This window comes from Chlorocebus sabaeus, chromosome 9 (assembly GCF_047675955.1).
Source record: "Chlorocebus sabaeus isolate Y175 chromosome 9, mChlSab1.0.hap1, whole genome shotgun sequence".
NCBI lineage: Eukaryota > Metazoa > Chordata > Mammalia > Primates > Cercopithecidae > Chlorocebus > Chlorocebus sabaeus.
In genome coordinates this window covers 96,983,475-97,007,896 of record NC_132912.1, presented here as the reverse complement: position 1 = coordinate 97,007,896, position 24,422 = coordinate 96,983,475, and the positions used below count along the sequence as shown (strand labels likewise).

At 40.6% G+C, this 24,422-nt stretch overlaps 1 protein-coding gene across 2 annotated transcripts in view; it reads right to left on the bottom strand.

Moving 5' to 3' along the window:
• Window positions 1-24,422, bottom strand: part of PLCE1 (phospholipase C epsilon 1) — a 346,476-nt gene that overhangs the window by 40,252 nt on the left and 281,802 nt on the right. For both annotated transcript variants that reach the window (XM_007963605.3, XM_007963609.3), the window contains 9 exons: window positions 24,184-24,422; window positions 21,241-21,302; window positions 20,990-21,155; window positions 17,649-17,756; window positions 16,500-16,616; window positions 14,680-14,838; window positions 8,459-8,588; window positions 4,493-4,614; window positions 3,461-3,578 (listed from right to left, as the gene is read on the bottom strand). In XM_007963605.3, the coding sequence (XP_007961796.3) occupies window positions 3,461-3,578; window positions 4,493-4,614; window positions 8,459-8,588; window positions 14,680-14,838; window positions 16,500-16,616; window positions 17,649-17,756; window positions 20,990-21,155; window positions 21,241-21,302; window positions 24,184-24,422 (1,221 nt within the window). The remainder of the gene's footprint in view (window positions 1-3,460; window positions 3,579-4,492; window positions 4,615-8,458; window positions 8,589-14,679; window positions 14,839-16,499; window positions 16,617-17,648; window positions 17,757-20,989; window positions 21,156-21,240; window positions 21,303-24,183) is intronic.

The window sequence follows — 24,422 nt, the reverse complement described above, 5'->3', positions numbered from 1 at the left end:
ACAAAGGCTCAAAGAGAAGATTTGCCTTGGCCAAATCACAGAGTGTGGTAGCCAAGAGCCCAGGTCTCGACCCATGATCTTATCTGATGATCTTGTCACCACTGAATAATTTTTCTCTTACAGAGTTGTACTCTTTTAAGCTATGGATATGTCAAGGCATACAGAGCAGTATAATGGACATTGGAGACTCAGAATGAGAGTGGGAGGGAGGTGAGGGATGAAAAACTACCTGTTGGGTACGACTTACACGACTTGGGTGACAGGTGCACTAAAATCCCAGACTTCATCACTATACAATTCATCCATGTAACCAGAAACTATTTGTACCACTAAAGCTGTCAAAATAAAAAAAACTCAAAATAAAAGAACAAGGTTATACTCCTAACTGTGGAACAATTGGGTATCTAGGAGGTACCCAAAAATATGCCCATAAATGAAGGAGCTCCAGAAAGGAGATGTCACAATGAGTTGAGGAGTCTCAGATACTTTACAAGGACCCCGTCCTTGGAATCTGGAACGGGGCTGAGGGGAGAAGGCGGGCCAGGCAAGGTTGAGAACACTCTGAGCAACGGCCTGGCACTAGAAAGACGGCAGTGTAGCTAGGTCCCTGAGGAGAGCGGGGGGTGCAGGGGAGCTTGTGGGAAGATATTGGAAACTAGGTAGGTGGGGTCATAAAATAAAAATACCATATCCTTTTTTTTTCCTATTAGAAGGAGAAAAAAAAAACCCAGGACAATAGAAGTACTAAATGCAACTGAGAAACAAACCCTAAGAGAAAGCAGGTCAAAAAAACTCAACTACTTCCATAGTGTGGTGCAAAGAGCAGTCCTCGGAGCTGCCAGGAGATCTGGCTCTTGCCCTGCCACTGAACTAGCTTCTGATGGTAGGAAAGTTCCTTCCTTTCTGTGGGCTTCATACCACATGATTGTTGAGTGCCTCATTGCAATGAAGGTTTTTTTTTTTTTTTTTTTTTTTTTTTTTTGCATATGGCTTGTAAGAAGGGACTTAGGATGACGAAAGGTGACATACACTGAAATTGATAATGTAGCAAAATTAAAATGAATGGCATAGCAACATGAACAATTTAGTATTTTCCTCCTGTGCATCAAACACATGATTATAACAAGAAATATTTAGAAGGTATTATAACAATAATTCTGGCAATCCAATTTAGCTATTTTGAGACAGGAAATAAAATTGCGGAAAAAATGTAAAAAATTTCATTTTTCTAAAGAAAACGAAAATACACTATACCTATGAAGAAATGTACGCTATGTGAACACTTTTAAAAAATAACATACTTGGAATTTTTAAAATAAGCCGAACAACCACATGCTTAGAAGCTCTACCGAATGACCTCTTGGTCCTTCCACGATTCTCTACTGGCACAGAGACTTTGTCTTTCACACTGACTTCAAATATCTCTGGGAATCTGTGCTTCTTATTTACTCAGTGCTTGAGAAGAACAGACAAAGCCAGTGGAAGGGTCCGAGTGTGGCATTCGCCGCATTTATAAAGAATAAGAGCTGCAGTGGGTATGATTCTTGAACAGAGTGGCGCTCATCCTTGTTCCTGCAATGAAGGACATGCCAGCCTCCAGGCTCTTTGACAGGTAAAGGGTTTTACTCCATCAGAAAAGATTTTTGCCAGTTGCAAATAATGGTAATATTGTACTTATATGCCATGAGGCCATGGTCTGTGAAATTAAACTTAAATGACCAGGTTCCTGCATTTCTTTGAAATCTTTGCTGGCTACTTATTGATTCATATCCTCCTCAACAGGATTTACTAGCAGACAAGCAGTAGCAGCTGCCAACAGTCTAAAAACAGTTTATAGGAGAAAACTTACAATTAAAATGATTTTAATATCACGAAATATATGATTTTTTATATCATTAAATAATATGATGTTTTTTACTCTTGTGTGTGAAAAGGTCACTCACTATTACCTAACTGTGATTTAAAAAATTTAATTATTATCTTTTAGAGACGAGATCTTGCTATATGTGTTGCCCAGGCTGGACTTGAACTCCTAGACTCAAGCATTTCTCCTGCTCAGCCTCCCTGTTAGCTGGGACTACAGGCCTGCACCACCACACCCAGTTTACCTAACTTTTAAATAGCCCAATGCCTCTGGCCCATTTGTCAGGCACAGTGTGAGATCGGGTGCTTAAGATATGCTCTGGGAGGGACCTGAGTTCAGCCCATCTTGAAAAGATGAGGGCAAGTCTATATACCCTGTTTACTAACATTTAGACTGATCCTCCTATCTCAGCCACTTTCCTGTTCTCAGAAATTTTCTTCCAGAGGATCCTTTTTCCTAGTATGAGGAGATGAATTTTTCTGAGTTCCATGTACTTATGGACTTTCTTGTTTGTCTTCCACCCCCTGGTGCCCCATTTGTGGGACACATAATTGAGTATGCTCATTGAAAACAGCCGGAAACAAGAGAGGCCAGGCAGTATAACAGGTAAGGGCAGGACTTTGGAGACAGATAGGCTTCAAAGCCATAGGTCTACCAATCATTAATTGAAAAGGACACTGTTTTTGGAAAGTGGTTCATCAGCCTAAGTCCACTGTACTTCTAAAAACAGTCAGTTGGGGGAAAACTCTTCTTCCACTTCAACCCCATCCTTGGTCCTTGTGGTTTGGGTGGGGCCTTGCTACCCAGTTCAGAGTGGAGCATGTGACATGGGCTCCAGACTATCAGAGCACTGCATCTCCCTGGCGACAGTGATTGGTTAAGGCTTGGGTAAAGGACCCAATGAGAAACAATGACACTTCTGCGGGAAGTTCTGGAAGAGACTTTTACACTGAAGCTGAAACTAGAAGCATGTAGTGCTAGCCTGCTGTAGTCGTCTTGCAACCAGAAGGGAATAAAGGGGAGAAAGCCAACATGATGGAGGAGGAATGAGAAATGAGGAGAGAGAAAGCATGTGCCTTGGTTAAGCATTACCTGAAACCTGTGTGTCTTCATTTTTAAGTACATGAGTCAATAAAGTTCCCTTTGCCACTTTCAAACCAAAGAATCTTGGCTGATATACTCTGAAATTTGGGGCAAATTACTTCATCTCTCTCAGACTTTATTTTAAAATGGAGGTAATACTGCCTACCTTGTAGAATCATTATGAACAGTAAAGGAGATGTATGTAAACAGCACAAATCCTAGTACTTAAGTATTTAATACATTTTAGCAATGAGAAATTATGAGTATTATTATTTTTATAATTATTAACTATTATAAAAAGACATTGACCTGGAAAATGAATATTTTATGGTATTTTTCTTCATGAGCATCAAGGCAAATTATAATAATAAAGATATTTATGATGTATTATAACAATGATTTCAGCAACACAATTTAGTTATTTTGAGAGTGTTCACAATGCCAATTAAATAAATGGCATATTTTTAACATTTGGTATCTTTAAATGTTATAGATGATATTGCCTTATCTTACCTGGAAATTTTACTGCTTGACAATAGATTACAAGGTCAGAAAGCTCTGGTGCAATCTGTCTGCTTTCCTTTTTATTCTGATCAAGATAAAATTCTTCTCCCAGTTCCATATCATAAACCTGGTAAGGGAAAAATGATACCATTTTACATGGAAGGTATATGCCACTCACCTCTGAGTTCCCAAAGCTCTTTTATCTGTCCTCCTCTGGTGTTATTACTGTATTTCCCCTTGCATGGTAATTATCCATACACATGTCTCAACAGCTTTCCTAGAGTAAAAGCTTTCTGAGGGCAGGAGGTGAGTCTAATTCATCCCTCAGTGCATGGTCCACTGTCTTACATGTGGAATGGTCAATAAATCTTTGTTAAATAGAGGATTGACTATGTATCTTCTGTGGCTCAAATTTTTGACATATAATTCCATTGTCCAACAATGTCACTGCAACTGCATCTAAAGATTTGCTCAGAATCTATAAACCATGAGGCACTTGAGGGTAGGATCTGGGTATCACATTTATCTTTCTATTCTAGTGTCATTCCTCTGCTATCTGGCCCCTGTTTATCTTCTTGGTCATCCCAAATGCCTTTAACACTTCTTGTAATTCCCTGGACATACCTGGCTGTCCTCTTGGCCCGAATGTTCTGTTTTTGTCTGTTTAGCCAAATCTTCCTTCTCAAACCTCATATTCCCTTAGAGCCTGTCCTTGATTCTCTGATAACACAGTATAATCACTGTTCTATGCACTAATCTTCAGCAAAGTTGACATGTCTGCCTCCATCACTAAACCACCTCCTGTGCCGCTTCAGTACCTGCCACACATACACCATCAGTAGGTACTGGCTGAATGAATCAATGACTAACTTTCCATAAATGGAAGGTGGGTGTCTCTTAATACCACCAAGTGAACTTTGGCATCTAAGGGAAAGTGAGGGGAAAGGTGAAAGGGAGGGATAGGGAGGAAGTGGATCCCATCTGAAACCGACAAGAGTACCACATGGTCCAACTGTCATTTAACAGAAACCATTCACCCACCTTTCCTTTGTTGCAAGCAGAGTTATCTGCCTTCTTTATCCTCTTGGGGATTTCTTCACTGTACTCAAACTGAAGCTTGTCATTACATGATTTATTTTCAGGTCTGTCTTCCAGAATGTTGTCTGAAAATAAGTTAGCAGGCTTCAGTGAAAAAGAACCCAATGCTTCACTTAACAGCTACATGTGCATCATGTGAGGACATCCAGATACTTGTACTTATCTATAAGAATGAGGCTCTAACTATATAGTATGTTAACAAAATGATGGCTTGAAGCCTAACTGTAAAAATTGGGTTGATGCAGTTATTTTCAATTTAATTGATTTACCAGTAGTTTTTGTCGCTTATAATTTAAATGATTCAAAATAATCTGGCATATTGACATAATCTAAATGAAGATGCCAATTTTCATACAGATGATTGGAACTATGCAAATATGATGGAAGATATCCCATGTCAAGAAGCTGACAGCACACACGTTTGGGAAGGATTTAGTGGCTGAAGCACTTCTAGAAGGTACATACATGATTTAATCACTGTCACTTTGAAATGAAGCTATTTACTTCTTTTACCTTGAGAAATGCCAAAACCTGGGGGGAAAGACTTATTATTGGGTGTAGTTCAAAGTTTTTACAATTATAATTAAAAAGCAAAGTTTTCATGATTGTTATTAATTTACTAAGTAATAATCAAAACAGAAAATAAAAGATATCTAAATATCATATCATGAGATATAATCTTATATTTTGCTCTGTTTTTGCTTTTCTACTCGGAATGACTCTAAGGGTATTAGAGGTGTATCATGATGATGACTTTTTAAAATGAAAAACAAGAAAGCTAATTTCTCACTAAGATTTAGTATTGCATCATCAGAGCACAAATGATTAGACCAAAAGAACCTTATACCAAATCAGGGCCATGCAGGCTGACAAGAAGTAAATGAGATAAATCATTTCATTACATTTGTATTCACGGAAGTATCACAACATCATGCTAACCGGGCCCAAGAAATTGGAAACAGAATGCTGACGTCCATGCAGTTAAAATGCCCCGTTCAAATGGCATTTACCTTCCTGACCGTTAGGAGCAGGGGAGGCAGTAAGGACATCTGCTACAGAAAAACAGAATCAGAAAGGGGTAAAGGAAGGAGAAAATTAAGACAAACACCAGATAAATTAAACAAAGGTATGAAGCAAAGCACAAATAACAGCAGCTTAGATTATAAATAAATGAAACAAGAAATGCTCTATAGATTTAATATTTTGACTGTTGAATGATGCAAGGACTAGCAGTCAACGAAATGTAAACATTACTAATGTGAATCATGCCAAGGGCTGACACATTCATGTTACATATTTTCAGTTACTGACTGTTGTAATATTCCCAATATGACTTCATTTCAAACGTACAGAAACAGATTAATTTCTTGGAATTGTGCTGTCATTGTCATATAATATGTCTATGTTAAGTCATAAATTCAAATTTGTCTGCAGTATATGTCCAAAACTAGACACAAGGTAAACGACAAGGTTGGGAGAAAAATATTCATTAAGAATTTATTACCCAAAAGGCAGAGTTACAATTTCTCAAATAAATAACTCTCATTTGCAACTTCCTTAGGGTTTACTTGCAATAATTCTGTGGCTAGGCATTATCTCATTTTTATAGCCCAAATGGTGTTAGATTAATTCCTTTATTTAATCGGCATGAAAACCAAGGAGAAGAGATGCCACAGAGATAAACTGGGCACCCTGACTTTAGAGATGGGTCCTAATGTAGGATGCCTATGAGGGTCTCAGGAAACTTGTGAAACTCTTGCAGTTGTGCAGAATTTTGAGAGCACGTTTTATTTTTCAAAGGTGACAGCTCTCATCTGATTCTCAAAAGGACACATTATTACAAGAAGCTAGGAAACCTCTGAGGCCCACTAAGAGGCTGGTAATGGTGCTTCCCACAGCAGGTAGATTTCTGTTCTCTATCCCTGCTGGAGAAAGTGGAGATGGTCACAACAATAATTAAAGGCATATGGCTAGTAAGGCATTTAATAGTCACATATGGAAGCCTTAACTGGACAAGCTTCAACAAGCAGAACTACAAGGCCTGCATAAGTCACAGCATAACTACAAGGTCTGTTTGAGAATCATCCAGTCAGAGGATCTTCCAATGAAGGCGGAAATACTCATGTAGTGGTAGTGGGCTTAAGTGGTCATACATTATAGATGTTAGTGCTGGAAGTAGAGGAAGAACATCACCAAACACTTCGCAGAACCTTTTCATTACATATCTGAGGCATCTAAGGCCTAAAGTGGTGAAGACATTGCCCCAGGTCTCACAGTCTATTGGAACAGAGCCTTGCGTGGCCCCCTTTTCCAATGATACCCCACCTTTGCATATGTGGATTGTTAAAAATGCATGCAACTTATCTTAGAAATTCAGTAGTATAGGACTAAATTTTACTGTCCCAAATGAAAATAAATCAGAAATCCTTCTCTCACCTGTTCATTTTGTTATTTGCAAATCAAAACCATATATAATAATTTTTTGTTATTTCTTTATGTGAAATCTACAGTATAATAATTTCTAAAAAGTCTTTTCCTTTCCTGTTCTCAGAAGTACAGAAAAAGCACAGGAGTAATTTACGAAAGAGCAAATTTGTTTTCTAGTGGACTAACTACTTATAGGGGCATATGACATCTGGATTAGTTGATTTCTTAAGTGTGCTTTTCATTTCATATCTGAATCAATTTGTTCTTCTGTGGGGCATTACTGCAACTGTAATGGGGAAGAATAAGTTAATAAAAAAAATTCACATTCCCATGACTTTGCAGAGAAATTGTCCTGACTCCTTTTAATTTTTTTTTCTCTTACTATCTGATGAGATATGTCCCTCATATTAACTCATGGGGTTTCAGGTGTAGCAAACTGGCTTTTAATTGGTGGTATGGAGCAATCAACTATTACTAAGGACAGATACTAAATGATATAGTTTGGTATCATATTTGGGGGCAGACAGACACTGCAGCATAACCAGTGATGGAGGCTCACAAAACTGAACTATGATTGGAGACAACTCAAATTTCTGCTGAGGCGCAGATATTTGGAGGAGGCTCAGTTGTCTTAATGCTTGAGACGACTTAATGGTAAATGGTTTCTGGTCTGGGCATATCTGCATATTTAGCAAAACAATTATTCTACATAGAAACAATATATTCTACTATATAATGTTTACAGAAATAGGAACCTTGGCATTTTCTTATTATATTGTTGTCTTTCAGACATCACCAAAATGAAACAGTCTACTATCAGCAAAGGTACCTGAGTAAACATTCTGCAATCTCTAACAAATGTTTAACGCAAATGAAACACACTGAAAACCTAATTCTCATGTGAGAAGAATCCTTCGCTAGTAATCTGTAGTTAACATCAATTCATGTGGCTTTTTTGTATTGTGTCATTAATATTACCCATGTTTTTTCTCTTTGGTTGGGCCAGAAGGAAAGATCTTGTTGGCTTAGTGGTACGAAAACAGGGAGGGAGGGGAAATGAGGCTCCTTTCTTTTCCCTGCTAGAATGCCAGAGCAAGAGTGTGAAAGGAATGGAGAGCACAGAGCCCCTGCTGATGGTGCAGGAGAAAGGATGCGGCCCCAGTCTACAATTCCAAACACACTAGAAGCTAAAGGGTGAAAATAGGGTCTCTCTGCTGCAATTCCATCTCTTCCTCTAGAAACTTGTCATAGGAATGACTCCCTGTAACTTCCCCACCTGCCTCTTCTTTCCTTAAGTGGTGGCTAACAGAATCCCCTTCCTTCCTCAGTCCTTGCTAAGTGACTGAATTCAGAAACTCCTGTACAGTATTACAACCATCTGTAGTATTGGTCTTTGGAGCTCTAGACTTATTTTAGAAAGAAAAATGTGGAAAATCATCCAAGAATTTTCCTGTGCACAGCAGAGGGATCTGTTTCTCTTACCATCAGAAAGGGATTCATAGTCATAATCATATTCGTCTTCCTCATCTTCCTCTTCCTCATTATTGGCAGGTGGGGGGTTGGCATTCCCACCATTATAAGCCTGCGCTTGCATAGATGCTAACTGATGAGCCTGTAAAATAGCAATAATTGTAAACTGCAGATGCCAAGCTACTGAATTCATTTATAACCTTCAAAACTACCCCCGATGTTTAACACAATCATTAAAAGTAGCTTAACCTATTTTGATATATTTGGGAGAGGAGGAAAAACATCTAGATTCACTTGAAACACAATGTCAACACTTGGGTGAACGTCAGCATTCCTGCAGGAAGAGTCCTGGAGCTTTTATACACAATCTCCAGAAGACTGTGTGCGGTGCTCAGCTAGCCAGGTTCCCGGGACAACCCCTCCAAGAGAAAGTTTTGGTGATTTGAAGAACCAGCACCAATCCCAAATGACTGAAGAAGTGAGTCACCCATCAGTTTTTCAAAAGTATGTCTCTGTTAAGAAACCATTTTTTCCCCTTCTTAAAATAATATCTACAGGCCCTTGACCTTGAGAACAATGTTAGAATCCCTATGGACAAAGAGGCCAAAAGAATTGTTGTTGGTTTAAATAAAATTTTTTTCAAAAGACTTTCTGAACCATAAATCAGATCAACAAAACAGGCCTAGAAACTTTAGGAAACTTGATGTGTGCAGCCAGGGAGGTCACATACTCCACGTTTACTGGAATCACTGTGAAGTGATAAGCATCAGTACAGGTCTGGGAAATATAGGAAATGTTACTTGCATGAACTAAATGCAGGAAACAACCTAGAAGTCCAACAATAGAGGAACGGGGTCAGTAAGCAGTGGTGGTCTGCTGGAGAGAATGAGACATGAAAAAATAATTGTTATATATTTATTGAACAAAGGAATTGAACAAATTCTTTTGTTCAACAAATTCTTTTATTCAATATTTATGCATCGAATATATTACATAGATTATTGTATATGCACACATACATATACAATTCTGCATATGTGTGCATCCATGTGTGTTAATATATACTCTATATGATGTATGTGTGTGCATACAGAAAATAGCTATTCATGTAAATATATATACTACATAAATATACATATAATTCTGTATTCTTTGATGTATTTAAAGTGCAGTTATATAAAATGACAGTCATAAAGTGCTAGATATTAAATGGTAATACGGCAGGGGTTCTTCACTTGTTTTTGTGTCACAGACTTCTCTGGTTGTCTGGTGAGATAGGATCCCTTCTCGGAATGATGTTTTAAATGCATAAAATGAAACGGTTACAAAGGAAATACTGTTGAATACAGTGATCACATGTTATAGGAACAAATTTGTGCTATTAGAATATATGTGTTTTTTTTTTATTAACACACTAGAAAGCATAGTAGTAGGCTAAGTAACATTTTTGAAAATATAAATTGAGCATAAATAATTCTTGGAGATATTAGCGACAACTGTGAAGTATAATGAAAAAGTTGCCATTTCTATTGGTGACAATAGGTATTGCCTACATTACTGTAGTTTATTCCCACATTTATAATCAGAGGAAATGCTAAATTTCAGCTAGAGGTTAGTGAAAATAAAGATGTATTTTTTTTCCATTTATATTCATAGACTCCCTAGATTCTATTTGTGGATATTACCAAGGTTAAGAACTTGTGTAATATAGTTGTGTTTGACCCTGGAATTATGTATGTTTTAAAATAATTCTCTAGTCCCTAAATTTTTGAAATGTGGGTATATTACCTTTATAATGAATATGTATACATAAGGAAGATACAATTTAGGCTGTGTCCATATCCATATGAAATGTATTACAAAGCAGTCCATTCCAGATAACTGGATATTGTCTAGGCTGAGATTTCTCAAAGTGGGTTTTATGGAGTTCTGTGGGTATTATTAGGTGTTATGGAAAAACTGACAATTACAGGAACCGCAAAATACATTGAATGCCTGGAAACAGCAGCTTAACCAAACCTGAACACATTCCTACTACAGGGTTTCACACAGCCTTCATTTAATACACTAAAGGGCATCACGAGTCTTCAAAGATCTCCAGTGCATCTTCAAAGATCTCCAGTGAAATCAGTCTCAAATAAACATTTTCCATGCTTACTTAACCAGGGAATTTCTTTCCCCCCGTCTTTCTCTTCTCAGAGTCTCTCATAGGATTAGCGTTCTTCAAAACTTTGGGAAATCTGTTGTAGGCAAAGGTGAGCCACAAATGCAGGTCTCTTTATCGCTGATAAGAGAAGGGCCTTGACTTAGTGAGCACTCAAGGTAACGCCAAGTCATGGGAATGATGAGGCCAAGGGCTGGACAGACCCACTGGCAGGGAAGCGTGAGTACTGTATGGGAGAAGGACACCGCTCAAAGAACCACGAATAGCAGTGTCTGAAAGTGGAGTGCCAAGGCCCCCAAGATGCTCAAGGAGAAGCATGGGAGAGGTGGCCCAATGAACAGCCAATAGCTGGGACCCTTCTACGCAGTATCCTACTTATTCTAGGGTAGAAAAATGGGACCTCAGCCCCTGAATAAAAGTAACTCGGATATAGGTTGGGGTTGGAGGTATGGGTCAGATGAGGAGACTGGCCCTCATAGGGCTAAGCAGGAGCAATGTCTTACAATTCTCTGTTTCCCCAGTACCTAGCCACAGTGCCTGTCATCTAGGGTGAACTGTTTGAGTTTTTTTGGTTCAAATTCAGGAGAGCAATGTCAGAATCCTGGAGGATCATGGTGGGGTATAGTTAGGAGACCTCAGGATGCATCTCAGTACAAGCCAGAGGCAGGTGGAGGGCTTCAGAAATCCTGCTGAGTCAATCCATCCTTGCTGAGGGTGTGTTCTTTGTATGGAAATGACATAGGCCTTCTATGTTAGGGGGTAGGTTGGAGCCCATGGAGCTCTGGGCATTCACCTGGTTTATTTGAGGTCAGATCACTAGGTCTAGACCCATGATCTACCAGAAAACAGAAAAGCCTTACACATACGACTGTGGAATCATTGCTGGTACCCCCTGGGAAGTCATCATGAAAGGTCGCAGTCTTAGAAAACTGGAAATAGGGATTATGTTGTCCCATTTTTCCAAAATGAGGAACAAGTAAGTTGTGGACATTATACTGTGGGCAGTGTCAAGGTGATAGTTGACAAAATTTCATGATGGGGTATTAATCACTTGGTTTGTGAGAACTTAGAAAATAAAGAGGTGATTTGCAAGAGTTAGAATGGATCTACTAAGAACAAATTTACTGCACTGTAACCTCCTTAGCTTTTTTGGATAAGATAATTCACTTTGTGGGAAAAATAGCAGATAAATCGTGTTTCTCAAACTTTCAGGATAATAAGAATTATTATTGTTATTATTTTTTCTGCAGACACCATGGTGACTTAAGGAATTATTTTTTTATAAACAGATGAGCAGGCCTTTCTTCTGGCAATTCTGACTTAGTCAGATTCGTGACCTTAGAATCTGTTTTTCAAAGTGCTCCAGCAACTATTCTTATTAAATTATTCTGACTTCTGTATCACCTTTGAAAAGGGCTTCTCTAAAGACCGAGACTAAGCTCTACTGCTGTGAGCTGGTTGGCCTTGAGAAAGTCACACAAGTGGCCAGGCTTCAGTTTTCTATTTTATAAATAAAGAAATCAATAAAGAAGTTGAAGCACCCTCTGGGAAACGCAGGCTACCAGAGAGGAGAGCACCAGACAAGAGCAACAATCATCAAATGCCAGGGGGGTTCTTTAAGAAGGGCACAGGCCTCTCACGTGGCTGGCTGACTCAAGGGCAACTTGGGATGAAGACACACTTTGAGAAACTGCTAATAAATGTACCAGATGACAGAAACAAAATACACAAAGAACCTTGTAGGATGTAATAATATACCGAAACCAAGAAGAGCAAAAATAAATACGAGGCTTCCATATACAAAAGGTTACAATTCATTGTTAATCTGGAAAAATGGGAACACTGGGCATAAGAACAGTCTATATGAAAATAATCGAATGATTTTGTTTTCTACAAGCTCAACATGAGCCCGGTGTGTGCTAAATCTTTTTTTTTTTTTTTTTTTGAGTCAGGGTCTCACTCTGTGGCCCAGACTGGTATGCAGTGGCACAATCATGGCTCATTGAGCCTTGGCCTCCCAGGCTCAGGTGATCCTCCTGCCTCAGCCTCTCCAGTAGCTGGGAATACAGGCACATGCCACCACGCTCAGCTAATTTTTATATTTTTTGTAGAGATGGGGATGTGATATGTTGCCCAGGCTGGTCTTGAACTCCTAGATTCAAGCAATCCACCTCCCCTGGCCTCTCAAAGTGCTGGAATTACAGGGGCGAGCCACAGCGGCTGGCCAAGAATTTTTGAAAGGAAGACAGTCTGAGGCTGCATTAACAAAGGTTTAAAGTTCAAATTAGGGGAGGTGATGGTTTCACTGATCTTGTGCTGTAATATACTACCTAGAATACTGACTTAGTTCTGGAAATCGCATTTTAAGATTGACAAATTCAAGAATATTCACAAATTTAAGAATATCTACGATATTCTTAATGGTAAGTAAAGAGTCTTAGCAAACATATCCTGTCAGGAACAGTTGGCACAACAAGAATTTTTAGCTTGGAGAAGAAAAGCTGGTGGGGAAACACATGATAGCTTTCTAAATATAAAATTAGTCTGTACAGCTGCAGAGAGAAGAGGGAGGGCCAATGAGAAGGAGGAACAGGAAGGAAGATTTGGGCTCAACATAAAAAAGACTTCTGTTCATTAGTGGAATGAAAGTCTTATAAGTAACTGCAAATGACTGTGTACAGAATGGAAAAGGCAAAGACATTCACATTTATCTTGAAGACCATAGTGGTATGTGTGGTTAGCAGCTTTATCTGCTTGGCAGTGAGGACCGGGCAGGAATTGTTGGATAAAGAAAACAGCACAGACGAACAGGGCTCTAGAAGAAAGTGTTTTTCTGTCTAGAAGTGCTTTTTCTTCTGCTGGGTGGTCAGTCACTGATGTGGCATTTGAGGAAGGTCAGGTAGAGTATACATGCTAACATTTAAATAACTTAGTAACAAGGCCATCAGCATAGGTGCCATGGCCTCTGAAACTCAAGCAAAGGCCAGGTCACCTGGAGCAGCTTTGGAAGTGCAGATCTGGATGTCGACCCAGTGGAGGTCTCCAACTGGTGGCCCTTGGGGCTGACTTCACCTCCAGACCTGACTGGTTTGGCTAGTGCAGTGTTTTAAAAATAATTGAATTAGAGCTGTTCATTGATGGGGCGTGCACCCTCCACTCCTGTCCTCACCACTTCCAGCTGTCCTGTATCCAGCTGGCTCCTCACACTGATGTTTCTTGCTTAGCCCCTGAAGGTGGCTGATTTTGCAACTTTTGGCCCAGAGTCATGGGTGATCTTCAAATTGGGTCATGTATACCTTCAGAGTACACAAACACTTCAAGGGAGTATGCAAGTTCGGATGTTGGTAAAGAAATTGGTTTCTGTATGTTTAGCATCTATGTGCCTGTACTCTTTGAAAAACAGGTCAGCCTGAGAGCAAGTGGGCTAGTTTCCAAAGTGATGTTTTAGAACCAACAGTGCCCTCCTAAGTAGGACAAATAGTTTTGCCAGCTGTCATCCTGTGGGATAAGTGGGTGCAGCCTGGTAAATAGACTCTGTGTTCTGGACCTGAGGTTTTTCACAGACCTTTGGGCTGAGGGTCTCCTACGCAGGTGAGTTTGTTGTGCTTGGACCCAGATCTCTGTTGTCGAGATCTGGGCCCAAGCAGCACAAACTAGTGATAGGCTGGGATCTCAGGGCTATGGCTATTGGGCTTCTACTACAGGCTCCACGCCAAGGGCTCCCCTAAGAGGCCTCTCCCTAAAGGGGACTAAAGCAGTCATTATGGGATGGACAACCCCCAAAGCTCAGTTTCAGGCACAACAGTCACACTTCATCCTACTCGGAATAAATTAAATAACGGAGGTATATCCTATGTGGGAACAATTCCACAAATTAAATCTTGGGTGAGTGAGATGAGAGAATTTATTGGTCTATGAAATGAAAAGCCCCAAATCAAATTTATCATCTAAGGAAAGTCAGTCTTGAAAAACTAGTAAACAAGCAGGTCATCTGAAAGGTTAGAATGATTATTTTTCTTTGTTCTAGGCACACTGCCTTTTCATAACCAGTTTAACAAGAGGGGAGTACCTTTTGCTTTAAGATATCCACTGGTGTCTGATGGGCTTTTAGTTTCTTGTTTTTAAGAAGCACTTTCCTTCTGAGTTGGTCAGGTGAAGGAAGCATTGGATCATCTGAGAAATCAGTCTCAAATAAGAATTTAGCCACCAGCTTTTCTCCAAACACAGTCTAAAAAGAATGAAGGAAAACATACAATCAATGCCTTTTATCTGTAATTGATAAATGTAGGTACACTTCATAAATATAGTAGATATTTTAGATTGGTTGAATTATTTTAAAAGTCTTAGGAAGAGGAACGAGGAAAGAAGCTGTCCCCTGCTCCCCCGCTTCATAGTTTCTTACTGAAAGGAAGGGAGGTGTTTAGAAGGACAGGAGGAGAGGTTGAGGCCACTCTGCAGCTGGCGTCAGTTCTAACTATTCAGGAAAATATTCTGTGGTCTGATGTATTAAATAAGAAAACAGAGAATCAGTTAGAGGCTGTTGTTTGTAGAATAAGGTTAGTTTCAGATGAAGTCAAGTCAAAAGGACAGAAACTTTGGAGGGGGTAGGGAGTAGGGACAAAGATGAAAGACATAGGTAGAATTTGCCCCCACATAGTGTGAAGAACCACAGACACAATTCTCACAAAGATTTTGGGCACTGATCTCCAAAGCAGAATGTGTGTCTGTCAAGGAGGTGGGTGGAGGGAAGGCAGACACAATGCTTATATCAACTCCATTGTTGCCCAGGCTGGTCTCCAACTCCTGAGCTCAGGCGATCCACCCGCCCTGGCCTCCCAAAGCGCTAGGATTACAGGTGTGAGCCACTGGGCCTGGCTTCAAGTTATTTTTTAGTTGGAAAAAAAAAAAAATCAAAGCTTAGGCCAGAACAATATGAAAAGTTAATTAGTTTTGTTGGCATTGATATTTGGGACATTTTGTTAGTGCCCCTCCTTCCCACTGAGAGCCACATTTCCACAAATGCCTCTACTGTTAGAGGAAGGGGGAAGTATAACGGAATATCTGCTCCTAAATCTAGGTGCATTATCAATCCCCTATATAAGGAACGGCTGACTATTAACACAGCAACTGTTCTGGCCAGTCTAAGCTCTTTGCTAACTTGGATCTTTGTATTGTGGTATAAGAAGATCTTCTACAAGATTTGACTTACTTGCCCTGAGATATTTTCAGCTTTTCCACATACAATTGACAGATGACATCCTGGCATCCCTGACTTGTGGTACCGAAGTGTTGGAGAGTTGGTCTATCCTAATCTCCTAAGGCTTTCTGGAAAGGGTAAGGAGACCAGAGAGTAATGCTTATATCACTACAGCTCAGCTGAAAAGAGGGACCATCCCAGAGACGGCCCAGGCTCTGAGAACAGCCCAATTTCTCAGGTTTGTGGAACCCTAACTTTATATGCTTCACGGCCAAGGTCTAATTGCGGCATGGTCCACAAAGCCCTCATGTAAAACCTAATGATGGCTGGGTGCAGTGCCTCATGCCTATAGTCCCAGCACTTTGGGAGGCCAGGGTGGGTGGATCACTTGAAGCCAGGAGTTCCACAGCAGCCTGGCCAGCATGGCAAAACCTCATCTCTACTAAAAATACAAAAATTAGCCAGGCATGGGGGTGCACACCAGTAATCCCAGCTACTTGGGAGGCTGAGGCAGGAGAATTGCTTGAACCTCAGAGGCAGAGGTTGCAGCGAGCCGAGACTGCACCACTGCACTCCAGGCTGGGTGAGAGAGCGAGACTGTCTCAAAACAAAACAAAACAAAACAAAAAAAACCAATGACAATTGCAAGACAAGGGCCAACATACCGTCCTGTCTTTTCATTGAGAGCTCACCTTGAAAATTTCTGCCATTTTTCGTTGCTGAGGCAATGAACAGTGGTTCTCAATCGATATGATGATTGGCAGGTCAGAGTTGATGAAGGCACTGCGATTAATGGCTTCAACCACTTCCTATGAGAGCCAAAACAGCTCATTAGAGTCCAGATATCTGTCAAAGTGGTCAGAAGGCAGGGTATTCATAGCCACGGAAAGCATCTCAATTGTTACATGCAGCAGACTCTGACCAAAGGTGGTTTTTGTATTTTCAAATGAAGGATGAGGATAAGGCTATTTTGTAGAAAGACATTAAACTGTTTATAGTGAGTATTGTTCATATACTATAAGGAACAACTATCATTATATTGAATTTAACAAATCTATCTATATACATATACTCTCTGTATATATATATATACTCTATGTAGAGTATATATACAGTATATAAACAATATATTGTGTATATATAATACATATACAGTATATATACAATATATTGTGTATATATTATATATACAGTATATATAGAGAGTATATATATACGCAATATATATATATAAATTGCAACAATATTATTACATGCTAACTAGTATAAGGTAATGGTTACTAACTTTGGTTGAATGGGGAATCTAATGAGAGTTCTAGATTAACTCCAGAAAAATGAACATGTGCACATTCCACATGATACAGCAAACACTTTTGGGAAGTCTTCATTTAGACCCAGCATAAAGACCCTTGACCTAAGGTGTAATTTGGTTAAGTCACTGATTTAAATGAAGAATGAAGGCCAGGCGCAGTGGCTCACACCTGTAATCCCAGCACTTTGGGAGGGTGAGGCAGGCGGATCACTTGAGGTCAGGAGTTTGAGACCGCCTGGCCAACATGTTGAAACCCCGTCTCTACTAGAAATACAAAAATTGGCTGGGCTTGATGGTATGCACTCGTAATCCCAGCTACTTGGGAGGCTGAGGCAGGAGAATCTCTTGAACCTGGGAGTTGAAGGTTACAGTGAGCCAAGATGGTACCACTGCACTCCAGCCTGGATAACAGATCAAGACCCTGTCTCAAAAAAAAAAAAAAAAAAAAAGACAAAAAAAAAAAAAAAAAGAGACAAATGAAGATAATGTCTCTTTGTGATTTGATTTAAAGAAAGTTATGAAGGATTACCTTGAAGGGGATCTTGGTTGTCAGTGTATGTCCATGATAAATGATGGGCATCCCATCGTCTCCGTCCCAGCAGTCCAATTCTACACTTCGACAGCCTTGCAAGAGGACCTGTGTGATCAATGAGTGAATCCACCCCAGGTGAGCACCTAGAGATAAAGCCTCAAACTAAACCTAGCATGTAGTTCTACATATCAGGCAGTGTTCACACTCAGGACTAAAGCAGAAAGGCACATGGTCTAAAACAAACACGGCATTTTCACCAAAGGCCACAGTTAATCTGGAGTGGGAAAGGAAGGGAACAGATTAAGGTAGAAAGAGTGTTTACCAGAGCTGAATATTAAAGGAAAGTAAAATTTGATAGCAAAACCATATGGCCATTTTCCTAGCAACTCTGGCCTCTTGAAATCTTCAAATTAGAGCCAGGCAAGTGCTCTATCTGGGTAGACATCAATGGAGGTGAAAATGCTAATGCCACAGCCCAGAGAAAATAAGGCCACTGAGTCCTTAATGAACCGGCTAAACATTTACAGCAAGCCAATCAGGATAAAATCACTTCCATTAAGACCCAAATTAAACCACAATTAAACAACTTTGCTGTGAATGCATAACATGTAAGATGAGTAGAAGCAAAGAGTTATCAAGGATTTGCCTGGCTATCTAATTCCAGAATAGCAACTAGAGCAGAGATGGCAAATTATCCATAAATGGTTCCTTCCTCCCATACCCACAGCAGACATCAGTAATCAAGCTAGGCACACTAGTCCTTTAAGCTTTAATATGTTAGCTCACAACCTCTTTATTAAAGTGCTCCAGAAAACACTACCAAAGAATCAGATGAGGTGATACCTATTTGTTATCCTGGATCTGAAGTGGGAAGCAGAGCTCAATACATATGCTTGGGTTGCAACTCTGTAAAGTTTGCTTGAAGCACCTTCTTCCTCCATAGATCTATCTGTACATCATCTTAAAAAATTATTACATACTGGAATAGTGACCCAAGCCAATACATTGATAGATCTGTAAACCCACTGATTTTAGAACGCACATAATTATGTCTATGTGACAGCAATCCATTACTGGGGCTTAGTGGCCACTAGAGTTTCTGCAACTAAGCTCAGGTAGTGGAATGATTCTCATTTTCACAGTTTTGTATGAGATATGTGCTATATTCTTCCTATCTTACAGCATAGTGGGTGGCCTAGAATCTCAAGGCTATCTGCTTCTTTCAGCAGCTAGAGTATCTAGAGGGGCAGTGTCTTGGGCTGGAAATTGCTATGTAAAATGGTGGCTGGAACACCAAGCTGCTTATCTCTGTGGCGCCCCTGCCAGACCGGGAGTAATGTTCAGCAACTGGCAACAGATGAGGTGGCTTCTCAGCATGGATGGACTAAAGGTCTTCACCAAAGTCTGTGTGACCTTAGATCTCCACATATGGCTAAAAGAGGAAAACCTGGGCTGGAAATTCTACATGAGAAGAACAGGGCTTATTCTCACTTCCCATCTGCCCCATGGAGTAATGTTAAAAGGTAATTAGGAAGGGCCAAGGAAGAGTGGAGAGGGGTTAGAAACGAAGTAAGAGGGATCTACCTGCATACTAGGTTTCATCCCATCTATGAGTATATTTGAGGGGTTCTTGTGCCTTACTCAAAAGCTGTGATAGTCTCTCCTTGGGGTGTGATGTTAAGAGGTTTAAAATCTGTTTGAAGTCAAACAGGAATGAAGTAGGGATTAAAGCCAGGACACTGGTCCTTGTTTATTTTCCTGGGATAAATGTGCATACATGTAAGTACATAGATATACATAGATATGCATACATGCACTTACACATATATGTACACACATGTATATGTATGTATATACCTATGTATGTGTGTATATGAAATATATATAAGTAGCTGTATTTATATGTATATTTAATTTCATTCCTATAGAATAATGGATTTCAAACTTCTTTTAACTTTGGCATTTCTGTGTGCAAATGGAGGGCCAATATGTAAAGTGTGTAGAAGAGTAGTACATTACCTGAAGTGGGGCAGATGGTACCCCTCCTACTCTCTGGCTTCCTCATCTCAGTGTCGGGGACTGAGGCCCCATGACAGAACTCCTATTTTGAAAATCACGGCCAGGTGCGGTGGCTCAAGCCTGTAATCCCAGCACTTTGGGAGGCCGAGACAGGCGGATCACGAGGTCAGGAGATCGAGACCATCCTGACTAACCAGGTGAAACCCCGTCTCTACCAAAACACACAAAAAAACTAGCCGGGCGAGGTGGCGGGTGCCTGTAGTCCCAGCTACTCGGGAGGCCGAGGCAGGAGAATGCCGTAAACCCGGGAGGCGGAGCTTGCAGTGAGCTGAGATCCGGCCACTGCACTCCAGCCTGGGCGACAGAGCGAGACACCGTCTCAAAAAAAAAAATAAAGGTTCCTTAGAAAATAGAGTTTAAAATACATATTCCCGCTACACAAGCTTTGGGATAAAAAAAATTGCCCCATGCTATGAGGAATATCTGCACGAATCTGGAGAACAAAGAAACCTCATTGTTGCTGGGGTTATGTAAACAATACACCTGTGATTTTCAAACCTGGACCCACGTGCGCACGCAACGACACACATATTCCCTGCCTAGCTCCAACCGAATTGACCCTTCTTGAAAGAGTTAAGAAAAAAGGCAGAATAGATGAGGAAGCTACAGACGGTACAGCAGAGAGGCAATGGACACGCAGATCGTTGCAAGTTGGATGTTTAGGTAAAAAGGATGGACTTTTTCTAGTCTAGAGAGCCTACTGAGTTTCAAAGAACATTCTCATGAATTTAATGTGTAGGGACAGTGCCTACAGTCTGTGCAGATTTTTTTCTGAAAAATTTTTTTTTTTTGGTTACCATAGGGCTAGATTGATTATTTAACAAACTGAAAAGCAAAACAAACAATATTTTGGGAATAAGTACATAGAAAGTTGCATTTTCTACTATGCTTTCCCACTACAATATATTATTTAGCAGTTAGAGAACCGATTAGATAATTTTCCCATGGGAAAATCTAATTTTAGTGGGAGTAGGTCAGACTAACTAGGATCTAAAAGCTATGAGTCTCAAACAAACACTTTCATTTTGGCCTAGAATAAAGGTTAAGTATAGACGGGGGAAAACAAAACAAAAGAAGTAAAGAAGATGACTGCTGTAGTACAGCCAGTTTCCCACACATCGTGGTTCCTCACATTTGACAGGGAACAGCTTACTCTATAAGCTCTTCAAAGGAGCCTGGGGCCAGGGTTTTGTGACTTTGGGGGTTAAGTAAATAATTAGGCTTAATAAAAACCACATTCCAAGTGGCATTCCCTGTACCTGGCTGTAGAGTTCTACCGAGGATTCTCCTTTGAGCTGATGGCCCGTGAGGTAGGTATTGTGCGAAGATTCGATGTAATAGTATGAGAGGGGTAGCTGCAGTTCTTTAATGTTCTCCTGTGACTCATCGTTTTTTGAGGCAAAATTTTCTTTATCCATCAGAAACCTAGGTGAAACAAATTTTCTTAAGACTGCATGGGAAAAATGCATACTACTCTTAAAAGATGGGCAAAAGATATTTTAAAAGTTACCTTGCAAACCCTTCAAATGACATTAGTCCCTGATGACACATACTGATGTTAGGCTCAAACTTCTGCAAGGGATTAAAAAAAAGTGTTATTTAGGTTAAGGAAACTAAGAGGGGGAAAGAAACCACCACATCATTTTTTAAAGCTGTTCTGTTTTCATCAGGAAACATCTAAACCAAATATTTGAACTAATTTAGTAATGTAGTGGTAAGAAGTGGTTTTTAGTCCAAAAGAAAACATTTATTATACTAAGCATATTTATTTAATAGAAAAAAGGAGAGAATGAGAAAAGAACAAGGCTGATTTCTATGAAAACAAAGTGTATCAGTTTATCCAGGTGAAAATGGGGATAATAATAGCAGTTACCATAAAGTTAGTGAGAGGCGAACTGAGATGATTCACATAGAGCACTTAGTGCCATGACTGCATTTAGTAATATTATAATGAGCACTCAACAGTGTGATAGTAATCTCACAATTTTAGCATTTTCAGTGATCAAATCCAACTGCTGAACAACTAATACACTGATACCCAGTCAGGTGATAAGGGAGGCTGAAACCTAGACTCATTTGTTGCATGGAGCCACACCACTCCTCTCTGCTGACACCCTGTAGTGTAAACCTTCACCAGCTATTGCTGGTTACTATGATAGCTTCCTAAGCAGCCTCTCTGCGTCTGTTCCTTCACCAGCACAGTTTACAATGAGGCCAGAGTAACCACTTAAAATTTTTTTTTAGAGACAGGGTCTTGCTATATTGCCCAGCATGGCCTCAAACTTCTGGGCTCAGGCAATCCTTCTGCCTCAGCTTCCTGAGTAGCTGGGACTACAGGTTTGTGCCACCATGCCTGGCTCAGAGTAACCTCAAAAAAAGTAAATCAGCCAGGCGTGCTAGCTCGCGCCTATAATCCCAGCACTTTGGGAGGCTGAGGTGGGCAGATCATGAAGTCAGGAGTTCGAGATCAGCCTGGCCAACATGGTGAAATCCCATCTCTAGTAAAAATGCAAAAATTAGCTGGGCATGGTGGTGCGTGCCTGTAATCCCAACTACTTGGGAGGCTGAGGTAGGAGAATTGCTTGAACCTGGGAGGCAGAGGTTGCAGTGAGCCAAGATCGTGCCACTGCCCTCCAGCTTGGGTGACAGAGCGAGACTGTCTCAAAAAAAAAAAAAAAAAAAAAAAAAAAATCAAATCATGTTACTCCCCTGCTCAAAAATTTCAGTGGTATCCCATTTCACATGGACTAAAGCCAACCTCCTTATCATGCTCTAAAAGGCCTGGATGACTGGGCCCTTGCACATCTGTCTGACACCATGCCTGCCATTCTCTGCCTGGCTTGCGCAGCTCACAGTACACCAGCTTTTTGTGGTTCCTCATAAACCCCCAGCTTGCTGCTGTCTTGGTCTTTGACCTTGTGGCTCCCTGTGGGGAATGCTCTTTCCTGAGACCTTCAAACCGGTTATTGACTTAGGGCTCAGTTCAAATGCTACCTCTTCTAAGTGGCCTTTGCTTACTCTCCTCGGCTCTCCTCCTGTATCATTCTATTCCCTCACATGACTCAGTTTTTCCCCTACCCCATTATTACCTGAAATTACATCATATCTTTGTTGTCTGCCTCACCCGCTAGAATGTAAGCTGCATTGAGGGCCAGAACTATTACCTTATTGTCTGCTATATTCCCACATCCTAAAACTGAGCCAGCATAGTAGGAACTAGTACATATTCATTTAATGACTAATGAGGTTGAAAACTCAGACTAAATCTGTTGCATGTTCTGGAATAACAAGAAAAAATTATGTACCGACTCCTTATAATAGTTACTGAGTTAGAGAAAGCCTGGGACCTATGCTAATTATATGTTAAAGAACACTTGCATACTTGTTTGTGTTTTGTTTGTTTTTTGAGACAGGGTTTTGCTCTGTTACCCAGACTGGTGTGCGGTGGTGCCATCTCAGCTCACTGCAACCTCTGCCTCCGGGGCTCAAGTGATTCTCATGTCTCAGCCTCCCAAGTAGCTGGGATGATAGGCATGGACCACCATGCCTGGCTGATTTTTTTTTTTTTTTTAGATGGGGTCTCGCTCTGTTGCCGAGGCTGAAGTGCAGTGGTGTGATCTCAGCTCACCGCAATCTCTGCCTCGTGTTCCAGTGATTCTCCTGCTCCACTCTCCCGGGTAGCTGGGATTACAGGCATGCACCACCACACCTGGCTAATTTTTGTATTTTTAGTAGAGATGTGGTTTCACCATGTTGGCCAGACTGGTCTTGAACTCCTGATCTCAGGTGAGCCACCTGCCTCAGCCTCCCAAAGTGCTAGTATTAAAGGTGTGAGCCACCATGCACGGCCCTGGCTGATTTTTGTATGTTTAGTAGAGATGGAGTTTCATCATGTTGGCCAGGCTGGTCTTGAACTCCTGGCCTCAAGTGATCCACTGGCCTCAGCCTCCCACAGTGCTGGGATTACAAGCGTGAGCCATGAAACCCAGCCCATACTTGGTATTTTGTTAAAAAAACAAAACAGAAAAGGTCGGGCGCAGTGGCTCACACCTGTAGTCCCAGCACTTTGGGAGGCCAAGGTGGGCAGATCACAAGGTTAAGAGATTGAGACCATCCTGGCCAACATGGTGAAACTCCATCTCTACTAAAAATACAAAAATTAGATGATCATGGTGGCATGCACCTGTAGTCCCAGCTACTCAGGAGGCTGAGGCAGGATAATTGCTTGAACCTGGGAGGTGGAGGTTGTAGTGAGCCAAGATCGCACCACTGCACTTCAGCCAGGCAACGGAGCGAGACTCCATCTCAAAAAAAACAGAAAAAACAAAACTCTATTTCTGTCCCAGATTTAAAGGCTTTGGAAAGAAGTATCGAAAGAGTAAACATTTAGCAGTGAATTATTAGAATGGCCAGAGGCATCACACACACATGCACACACAAAACAGGCACGAACCTGGATGATGCTGAGGATTTCATCATAAGTGCAGTGTTCTCCTTGGCAATTCACGAGGAAATCGTTGAGCTGAAGTATGCCCACCCCGAAAATGCCCAGAGATGTGCTCTCAATCCCAGTGCCATTTGTCACGATGCTTGCAGCAGCAATGGCATCAGATATCTGCCTCTGGTTGTCCGATAGCTGCTGTTTACTCTTGATGAACAACCCCAAATCTGAGACATTTCTGGTCAACAGAT